This window comes from Halyomorpha halys, unplaced genomic scaffold, assembly GCF_000696795.3.
Source record: "Halyomorpha halys isolate HHAL.00 unplaced genomic scaffold, Hhal_1.1 Scaffold279.1, whole genome shotgun sequence".
Lineage (NCBI taxonomy): Eukaryota > Metazoa > Arthropoda > Insecta > Hemiptera > Pentatomidae > Halyomorpha > Halyomorpha halys.
This window is the reverse complement of record NW_027115598.1, coordinates 108,587-120,309: the sequence shown is the minus strand read 5'-3', so window position 1 is coordinate 120,309 and position 11,723 is coordinate 108,587. Positions and strand designations below refer to the sequence as shown.

Genomic DNA, 11,723 nt, shown 5'->3' with positions numbered 1-11,723 from the left:
TCCTCACACAAGACTGAAAAGACAGGAAACTGCACGTCGATTTCGACTATTGCAGCACTTACTAGACAAATGGTCTAAACTTCCAATTCATCACAAAAGACTGATCTACATGACAATAATAAGGCCCATCTGGACATACGGAGTTGAGCTTTTGGGCTCCACTAAACCTTCGAATTCCTCTCGTATCCAATCTTTTCAATCCAAAATCCTTCGTAAAATCCTCAATGCTCCTTATTCTGTTACTAATAAAACCATCCATAAAGACCTAAATGTTCTTTATGTAACCGATCTCGATATTATTCCTTCCATAATAAACTCCCTAACCACCTAAACCCACTAGTTTCTAACCTTGCTTCCTCTTCCATTCCTGGCAATCCTCCGAGGTGCCTGAAAAGAAGATGGCCTCGTGACCTTATATTGTAAACTGTTTTTAGAGTTCTACTACTAGGTAGTTTCTCTACATCCTGTATCATATCATTATGTCATTATGATCAAATTTACTTATGTATTTTTTATACAGTTGTAAATATCAATAAATAAATAAATAAAAAAGTTATTTTTGTTATTTCTGACCACGCACCCACCACCATCTTTTCCTCATTTATACTATTCACAGTCAACTATCATATATACACATACAATAGTCATAATTATTACTCTTTTTATTTTCACACGGTAGTCACAACAAATTAATATATAAAATGATTAAACGCTTTATTCCAATCAGCTTACATTTTTAGATATATTTTTCTTCGAACCTGAGAATGCCACGGAATTGTACAGTGGATCACCCGGATAAGAACAAGAAGACGATAAATATTCCCGTCATTGAGGACATGATTATATTTCTTGACAATGGGTAAGTGTTAGTATTCCTTAACTGTACGATAAAATCAATTCTAATACCTCAATGATAACATAAAAAAGTTAGAAGCAAAAGTGAACTATTTCGAATGATCGTTAATTGACTATGTACCATCCAATATTATCCATATTGTCCAAATAAATCGGATTGCTACATTACATAGCATACTAATCAATCTGTGACCAGACATATATAAATTACATATATTTACATGATATAATAAAAAGAAAGAAAACATTTTTTTTTTTTTCCCAAAGTTTCCTTTACCAATAAATTCCAGTCTATACACTAAATACAAATATTTCAATTCATTCTTTTTTTCATTTCCTTTTCTTGCCCCTTCTATTCCACCATTTCACAATTTTTATTTCATATGATTGATAAATTCACTCTCCGGAATTCACCCTCTCAGTGACCCGCAATGTGAAATCAAACCGGAGAAATAATAGTCACAGCCGTGGATCAGTTTACAGTAAAAGAAACAAATAAATACATTTTACCAAAACAAAACTAATACATAGATTTAAAGGAAAATATAATAAAAAGTATTGTTAAAAGAAATACTTGACTGGATAAATAAGTTTAAAAAAATAATAGTGATAATAAAATAATTTAATGAATAAATAAGTTAAAACACACACAGGTCCACAAATTAAAATAAATATGTAAAACAATGAATAATCTCCGAGCTAATTCCCATGCAGGTGATGGTGTATTATCCCCAGGGAGTCCAAAATAATATTTTCGGCTAAGATCGCAATATCCCCGATGCTAACACCTAGGCCTTCTAAGGAGCTGCTTGTTTTATCTGGTATTGTTCCGCGAGATCCAAACCAGAGGCCTCTCACGGTGAACTCTCTCTTTCCGTAGATCTCGCGGAATTTTTCCTTAAGGAAAGGGATACATTTTTCATATATTTCTTTTTTTCCCCTTTCCACTCTACCTTCCTGTTCGTGGTCATTACTCTCAAATCTTACCATCGGATCCAAATCTTCGATTTTTGTAAATGCGACAATATCGGCATATCTTACGGATCCGTCGGTGTCAACGCAATTAACCTCCTCGAAGCAGGTGATGTCTTTTCTTTCACCAACATGGGCTGGTGTTTCAGAATCCCCTCCGTATTTGCGACAGAGGGACCCAACTTCTCTTTGCAGTCCATTTTCTCCTGGGACTCCACGCAGGGGAATGTAGTTGATATTTACACATACCTATTAGCTTTTAGGGTCTCTTTGAAATGGCGAACACCAATACCCTGCCACCTGTAATTGGCCTATTCTTCGAATCATTCTCACGCAACGACTGCCGTATAGCTCTCACACTTTGGTAGCCCTGATCCACCCCCATTCTATCGGCACATGCCGCGATTTAGGCTTCGTAATTGAATGTAGACTGGAATAAGGCATCAGGAACATTCGACAGTCACTGGGCAATGGAGCAATGCTACAATGGAGCACACCTCCTTGGTGCGTAGAGCATCGCCGACGGGGATAAAAGAAAGATCTGCCAGGTGCGGACTCAAATATGAATTAAACTATGGCTTACATCAACTTTTCGTCCTGTGTCGCAGAGCTTCTTCAAGACTAAAAAAAAATAGTAATATAAACAACTGTAATGTTTCTTTTATTTTACTCTGTTCTGCATTTTATAAATAAACTTACCTTGTATTCTCCATGAACTTACGTACATTGGGAGTGGAACCGAGTGTTTCGGATGCCCTGAATGATGACGAAAAAACCATAGGAATGGTTTTAATTTTCTTAAAAAGGAATAATCTTTTGAATAAGATCTAAACCCAAAAGTTTGTCATATATATTTAAAAAATTCTATAATAAGTAATTATTTAAACTTATTTAGCAATTATCTAAAGAATTTCAAATCTTGAAATAGAATTATTAAGTGAGAAACGTGGGCGTTGATGACCTCAGGGTTTTACGCCCAAAAGCCCCAACGAACAACAACAACAACCTTATATTCTCCTACCTTTTTTTCTTTCTTTTTTTTTAATATTTCCCCCTTATACTAAAGTATATTAAAAGATTTAAATTAAAAATCTGTTACAAAAAAAAACACAATAAAGCCATAGCCCAGGTCAAATCGTTCCAATTCCAAGGAGCTGGTGGCACAAGTTAAATTGAGAATTGGACATACAAATTTGACTCATTCCTATCTCATCAACAAGCAACCACCGCAACAATGTCAATATTGTAATACTACACTAACAGTCAGCCACATCTTTCAGGAAAGCCATTTCTTTGTTGCGGATTTATTTAGACTAGGGAGCGAGTGTTTGTTGATGGAGACAAAAGTCAAAACACATTGAAATAATTAACTATCTCTAATTTTAAGAGTTCAGAATCTTGGTATGAAATGTATAAAAGATAATAATAATAAAATAAATATAATAATGATAATTCAAAAAATTGAAAGATGAAACATGGGCCTTAAAACCATAACGAACGCATTCAATCATACGGCCACACCAAAACTTTTATATATTTATTCAATAGGAAAGAAACAGAATAATTCTGATGATCATCGTCCAGTCACAAAGATCACTTTTAAAAAATTCTGTTTCGGGAATTAGTGAATTTTAAAATTTCCTTCCAACCGATGAATAATGAAATCCATTAAAGATAATAGACTAGAAATCGGTTAGGAACAGTGCAAGCAGGACGAAGGACCATTAGCAAGTTAGCAGTACAGTAGCAGTACTGGCTCCTAAAGAAATCCTTAAGGACCGTTCCTTATAAATGATCGAGTCCTCTTTAATAAAGAAGAAGGATTAAAAGGATATCTTAGGCTTGGCTAATTGCACTCCTACCTCCTCCTCTTAGCCCCTCTTCCCCTGTCCTATTTATATCAGGACACGATTCTTTGAGAAACTCCGTCAAGGATAAGTTATAATTTTTTCCCCATTGTATTTTTTAAAGGAGAACATCGAAGGGTATAATAAATGCTTTTATATTTTAGTATGTCTGTTTTGCTCATTCATACCAATTCTGTGGAATTTGTAATTATTTGACCAAATAAGATTTAAACTACATAACTCTTATCGAGTTTCGATTAGTCGAAATATCCGTTAATAGAAATTCCAAACTGTTTTCCGAAGCTTTAAGATACCAAATTGAACTTCCTAACCCTATGGAGAGAAGATGATTAAATTAACAAAAATAAGTTGAAAAAACTTATTTAATAGTGCCAACGTTTCAGCCAGAATGTCTAGCCTTCATCGGGGCTAAAAACAAAGAACAAGATAACCATTGAATACAAAAAATAAATAAATAAAAAGATAAAGTATAACAGAAGGATTAAAGTAAATAATTGTACAGAATGAAAACTAATAAAAATAAAGTGATGAATGAAGTGAAAAATAAAACGTATAAATAAATAATTAAATATTAAAGTAAAATAAAATAATTAAGGAAATACAAAATTCAAGCTATACAATGTTAAGAAACAAAGAAATATGAATATTTTGGTTTACTAATAATTAAAAAATTTAAGTTATACATATATTAATATATATGTAACTAATGAAATATGTAAGTGAGATGTTTGAATAAAGAAACAAAATATAAAGAGTTAGACAAAAGAAGTGAATAGAAAACATGACAATAATCATATGTGGTGAATATAAGTAATAACGTGGGTTAGGAAAAATAAGAATGGAATGGAGAAGGAGAAAGGGGTAAAAGAAAGATAAGAAAAAGAGAATAAGTCAAAGAACTCACGTACTAGTGGCAACTATTGAATAAGTTTGTTCAACTTATTTGTATTAATTTCTGACAAATTTATTAAATATGGTTTCCTAAACGTTAGAAATTTTGAGAATTAAAACTGACCTTCAAGAGGAGCAAATTTGAGTGACCAACATTTAGTACAAGTGTCCGGTGGAAAAAAGGCAATGTCATTCCAGTCAAAATTTATTAGCCTGCCACTTATAAGATAATTTAAGAATCTTATAAATTAATTTTTCATTAAGAAATCCATATTTTTTAAACTACCTAAAAGACAATAAAAACCTAATATAGTAAGGTATAAAGTAGAGTAAATTTGTTTAAATATGAGGATAATTAAAACCTAGGGCCGCCCATAGCTAAGTGGTTAAGACACAGTCTTACCAATTTGATGTCTACTGGCGGTGCCGGTTCGAATCCGGCCTCGGGCGTCGACTTTTTTCATTGAGTGGCGGTCCCACAAAATGAAGAACTTTGACCCCCAACCATGGTTAGGCAGTATAGGACTCCAATGGGAGTCTTGGCCAAAAAAAAAAAAAAAAAAAAAAAAAAAATTAAAACTATTTACGTTAAATAGCTCCCGAAATGAAGTTTTTTAAAAAGCTTCATTTCGTGAAATATATACTGAAGAGTCAGTAGGTAGAGAATTTATTGTGAGAAATCTTTATCTCAGGAACCTTTAGACGAACTGTCCATGTCCATGTCTAGATGTCCGCCAGCGCTCAAATGAAAGCTAGTTGAATAATCTATAATGTGGTTTATAATATTTATTTTCTTAAAAGTAGTAGTTTTTAATTTTTTTTAGATAAATTCACAAAATTTTGATTTCTAGTTGTTACGGTTGTCATAGTGAAATAAAAACGTTGGCTACATCTGTGTAGCCAAGAGGTGTGATGGTTGTCATGGTAAAAAAAAAACAAAAAACATATATATTCAGACGAGTGGGTTATTTGGTTTTGTGAAGGTGACAGTTCTGGTTGTTGAACCCGTTACGACAGTTCGATGTTAAGTGGTGATAGTTTACCAAACCTGTTTTATAAAGTAGTATCGCACATCTTCGTATCTCTGTAGAGGTATTAGCTTTTATGAATTGTGCAAATAACATTTTATTTGAACAATTAGAAATCATTTTATTTTAGCAAATATCATGAAAACTACTCCGTTGTGAACTGCATTAAAATTACTTTAATTTAAGAGCTAATAGACATCTGTACGTCTCGTGGTTCCGGAGTTCGCACAATAAATTCACTGACTACTGATTTTTCAGTATATTGTTTATGATATGTTTCTTTTTTAAAAAAAACTGTATTTCAGGAACTCTCAAACGTCAACAGCTCTTTTAGAAGTCGTATTTTAGTAAATTTTCTCTACTTTAAATGATGCTCTATTAGGTTTTCTAGTGTTAAACGATATGGACCTCCGAATGAAATATTTTTTTTTTAACGTTTTGAAACACCTGCCATATTTCATCTCCCCTACTATATTTGGCAGACTCGTTGATTTAAACTAATAATTATACCTAATTTTTAATAAAGTAATTGAAATAATAATAATAAAGGCCTAGCGAACCACTTCGATGCCGATACCACCAAACGCTCTCTGTATACATCCTTCCAGTGATGCCCCTTCAAACCCAATTCCACTAAATCAGTTTTAACTCAATCCACCCACCTACGTTTCGGTCTACCCTTCGGTCATTTACCCGTTGGTTCAATGCTTATTAACATTTGATGGATCCACTCGTTACTAAGCCCTAAAACCTTACACGCCCATATTGTACACAGCAATGCTGTAACTTCCATTACTTTGAATACTTTATTTTTTTCAAAAACCTTAAGTTGCTGTTCCTTCCCTTGTGTTTGAGCCCACGCCTCAAATCCATAAAGAACAGTGGGAAGGATAATGGTTTTGTAAATTCTAATTTTTAAGTTTTTCGATAGGAGGCGCAGCAGGCTAAGCAGTTTCGAAATTGAAAAATAATAAGCATTTCTCGCCTTCAATCTAGCTTTTATTTCCTCATCAATTTCGTTTTTTCTAGTTACCGTAGAACCTAAATGCTTAAACCTATTTACCTGTTCAAACATATTTCCTCCTATATCTATATCACCGAAATTGCACGCGTTTCTACTGCTAACCATGTATTTTGTTTTATCCGTATTTATATCAAGACCTAGTTCCTAACTGGGGTTTATTAACGCGGTTGTATTTAGTTCTATAGTTTCTGTGTCATCATCCAATAATACCAAATCATTTGCATACCCAAGGACCGGTATTTTACCAACCAAAGCTAAACCCTTTTCGGTATTCATCACAATTTTAATGACGTATTCTAGTGCTAGATTAAATAAGATGGGTGACAAAGAATCACCTTGTTTTAAATCCGACCGAATCTGGAATATCTCAGAATAATGATTAACGATTCGTACCTTATTAAACGTTTCGGCCATGCACATCCGTACGAGATTTACTAACTTCTTTGGTATTCCCTGTACAATCAGAATATTATACAGCTCCTGGCGGTCAATAGAATCGCAAGCCATTTGGAAATCTATATAAAGCTTATAAACTACCCCGTTGTTTTCCAACTTTTTCTGCAATGAAAAAATTTGATCAATGGTTGAACGATTTCGTCTATAACCACATTGGTAGCCTCCGATAATTTCTTCAGCGTATTCCTTTATTTGACTTGTTAAGATTAGTGTAAATATTTTATAACATACAGGAAGGAGCGAGATTCCTCGATAGTTATTACAATCCGCCATCGGACCCTTTTTGTGAACAGGAATAAGTAGAGACTCCTTCCATTCTTCAGGATCTCCTCAATTTCCCAGATCTTTTTAACCAAAAGCTGTATTTTAGAAACTCCAATTTCACCACATGCCTTGATTAGTTAAGTTGGAATATTGTCAGTTCCCGCTGTTTTATAAGGTTTTAATTTTGCGATGGCCATTTCGACTTCATCCTGACTGATGAAATGAAAGTTAATTGAAAAGTGGGGTGAAGTAACTGACTGTTTTTTCCTCTTGGGTTCTTGTAATAAGAGGAGTGTCCTTGGAGGTGTCGAAATTCTTTACTTCAGACAGGAGAGTTTAAAAATAGTTTTTTTTTCTTTTTTGAGATTGTTGCCCAATGTAGAGGAGTGTCCGTTTGGTGAGGTATCGCTGTATTATTTTTTATTACAGCTAACAGTTAATCGGTATTGCAGACAGAGGAGCTTCAAGTTCGAAAGAAGAAAATTTAACAGGACATCCTTATTGGGTACAACTTGTTCCTTAAAGTTGGCTGGCAAAGGATCTATAGACTGTGAGACCTCTGGCCAAAGGCCAGGTCCACATTGTTCGAAATAATTTCTTATTTGAACTCTCCAACACCCCCATCCCGCTTCAAAAAAATAAATAAAAAGTGATATAAAATAAAATATGATGCTTGTTTTATTACCTTATGGTTTTCTAGATCTCAGCATTATATAAAGAACAGTTTTTTCATTTGTAGTCGCTCACCACGAAAACAATAGAACAAATGTTTACCAAATTTAAATTATATTTAATCCATTTTCATTTCACTCGAAATTTTATACGATCATAATGCTTATTATATAATTCATACATAGGTAAATAAATGTAAAGAATTATTATAAAACTATACATCAAAGTATATGTGCGCCCACTTGAGAAATGTTCTCAGATAATCCTAACGGTGGTAGAGTTAAAAAAAAAAATGGTTCGTTTTGCACATCTCACAAATTTCACTTACCAGGACTTGTCTCTAAGTTTTATATTAATTAAAGGACTGGTGTTTGAGTTATCACTATTGTTTTTAATTTTTGATAATTTTCAGTAATTTTTGTATTTTTATTTTCTTGTTAAAATTAGTATTTTAAATTTTTTTGAGTTGGAGATAAGGAATAGAATTTTTTCCCGCCAATATTACAAGGATTTAACAAACAAACTGACGCCCTAATGGAATCGGAACAGATCGTCGGTATAGGATTTTCCCGTTTGAATTGGATGTTTCTATTCTCGTTTTGCTCATTTACTTATTCACCAAATACTTTTATATTTTGTATTGAGCCATTATAAATTAATTTTAATAAAAATAATTGTTTATTCATTTCGAATATACAAAACTGAAGATTTTTATTCTAAATTCACCATTTAAGCCCTGTTTAAATTAATTGAACCAGCGATGGTTTTATACCAAATAAAACCCGAAGAGGAGATTTAAGATAGTTAAATCAAGCAACACTGAAAAACATGAACCCTTGAAACGAACGCTTATATTGAATATGTTTGTTGATGTACGGCATGTCACAATCTAACATGAGATCATTACAAAAAGTATTAGAAGACAACCCAATCTGCCCGACGAAGGGTGGATTTCTGAAAGCCCTGAACTTTTTGAAGAATGGTCCTGTGTAGATGTCACTGAAATTAGCGACTGTTCTGTTTCATCACTTTTGAAATATTTACTTAAAACCGGAACAGGACCTGAAGAGATGTGGAATTAACGCAAACAGGGGAATAAACTGATATATTTTCCTTGTATTTCATATGTTTTTTTTTATTAATTTGCCTACCTCCCTTTGACCCTTTGATGCTGTTATCACTGATTTTTTTATGTTCTTTTTGACCTCCCTACTTAATTCAATGTTGCACTAACCTCCTTGCAACAGTAAGATTGAACATTTCTCTCAGCAGCGCACTCCTAACGTCACATATTTTTTTTCTCTTTTGATCGTTTTGCTCACTTTTTTTTATGACCCCCTTCCTGGTCATTTCTGACATACGGGAGGGTTATCTAGAGGTGACCAACCTAATCATGGTGGGTCGTCAAGTTATACAGTTTGTGAGACCTCAGTAAATGAAAAAAACCCACCCCCCAGGCCGGATTCAAACCAGTACCGCCCACAGTTCTCAGGTTGCCAGCATCTGCGTCTCAACCACCTGATCAATGGACAGCCCTCATTTTTCTCACTATTTTTTTTTCAAATAAAAAAAAATATCATTTTCGATTCATTGTCACACCTTCAGCTTTTCTTCCATTCTAAACCTCTTCCATCTTTCTCCCTCGTCTCTCCTTCTTTCCCAAAAGAATCCCAACCTCTTATCAGTTTATTTCTAAAATGCTTTCTATCCAAGCTGTCTTCATCCGTTATTTTTAGTCTCAGTCCCTCTTTCATTTCTTTACACATCCCCCTTATACTTTTATAGCTGCACACTTTGTTGAAATTTTTCTTATATAGTTCCTTATTTTTCATTCTGAACATTTTCCTGTAAAATCTCATTCTCTTGGTCCTGATGAATGTTCCAGATCTTCTAAATTCCAACATATTTCCTTATGGGATTTTCTCCTATACCCCTCTTTCGTTACTTCTCAATCTTCAGGACCCTCTCCAGGCTCAGAAGGCTGACTGTTCCCATACCATACAGTATCACTGGCCTTACTACTGTACTTTTGTGTCTTGGAGGAGAAATTTTTCCTGTTGTAGACGTTTCTGGTGGCTCAGTTCAGTTTTCCAGATTATCTCTCCTATGTATACCCAGGTTTTTTATTTTATTCTTATTATTTTTATTATGACCCCCTTATTGGTCATTTCTGACATACGGTGGGGAGAGGGAAGGGATATTATCTAGAGGCACCCAACCTGTTCTAAATAAGGACACCTCCAGCGTTTCTTATTTTAAATCATTAACAGAGGCAAGGATATCTTAGATCTTTTACGAAATATGGATTCTTCAGCGCCTTATAGAATATATATAAATAACAATTTCCATTTCAAAGGGAAAGTGATCTTACAGATTTGTCATCATTGTATCTCACTCACTCACTGTTGGGCGCTACAGTCCTTGTATGACCTGGGCCTGTGCCACCACTCTTTCCCATGCTTCGCGGTCTCCAGCGAGACTCCTCCAATTTCCAATTCCCATCTCTCTCAAATCATCCAGCAACCGACGCTTGGGTCTGCCCCTTTTCCTTTTTCCTCCTGGTGCATCATTTCTACATGTCCCAACCATCGCATCCTGCTCTTCTTAATCACACAGAGGATATCAGTCTGTATCTAATTATTATCTGTATCTAATTTATATAAAAAATAATCCAAATATACCATGAGATTTTACTGCGAGTTTCTGTTGTAAAGATAAAGATAACTCTTTAAATAAAGAGCGTATATTTGTCAAATCAACAATATTTACAGTTGAACACAGAACAAAACATTTACAACTATCACCAACGGAAATATTCAGTTTTGTTTAGACAATGAAAAAAAAAACACCTAGTTCGTCTTTGTTAATTATTATTAATTCATCATATGGCGAGAGGTTTCAAATGGGTTCGCCACTAAAATAAATGTAAAATAATGAAACATTAAATGAATTATGAATAAAAATAGATTTAAAAGAAACTAGGGAAATAAAAATGTTGATAATAATTTCGACAGTGGCAAACCCATTTCAAACAGTCCGCTGAAGACGTTGATCAGGGTTCAAAAAAGTAGGATACTCCTGCCGGGTTTGGTTACTTAAATCGAGCAATTTTTTAAAAGTCGATAAAAAAAAAAAATGGAGTGAAATGAAAGTGACTAATCTAATGAGGATAGTGCCAAGCCGATAGCAAAGAACACTTTAAACTTTGCAATACCGAGATTTTTCAAAATCGTTCCAACCCTTTATAAGAACATCGAAAAAATGTGCATTATAAAGAACTTTCGGTTGGTCGATTTTAACATAACAGTTGCTGTATCATTTCATGCATATATCTGCCCTAAACATGTAGTTCTAGTTTCGTACGTTTGAGTATATTTGTTGACGCCATATATATATTAATTAAAATTTGAATATTTTTTAAATAGACAATAAATATATTTACATTGTTTACTATGTATTTTTGTGATAATTCTATATCACTGTATTGTGTTTTGGTTGAAAAGAAAGCGAATAAGGGAATTATATTTGTAATGTTTGTATGGTGAAATTCCGGCTAGTAGGGATTAGCCACAATACAACAATTTGTGGCCTAAGGTCTGTGGCCATGGTAAAGTCTTCCCGTCGACTTTGTATGTACACTGGCCCAGTCGAGTAGCCTAAGTACACTCGCCCAGTCGAGTAGCCTAAGTACAC

General features: G+C 33.9%; 1 protein-coding gene across 1 annotated transcript in view; it reads left to right on the top strand.

Moving 5' to 3' along the window:
- LOC106680695 (uncharacterized) overlaps positions 1–11,723 on the top strand; it is a 20,652-nt gene that overhangs the window by 7,678 nt on the left and 1,251 nt on the right. Inside the window, exon 2 of the mRNA XM_067052607.1 lies at positions 741–859. Within this exon, the coding sequence (XP_066908708.1) occupies positions 741–859 (119 nt within the window). The remainder of the gene's footprint in view (positions 1–740; positions 860–11,723) is intronic.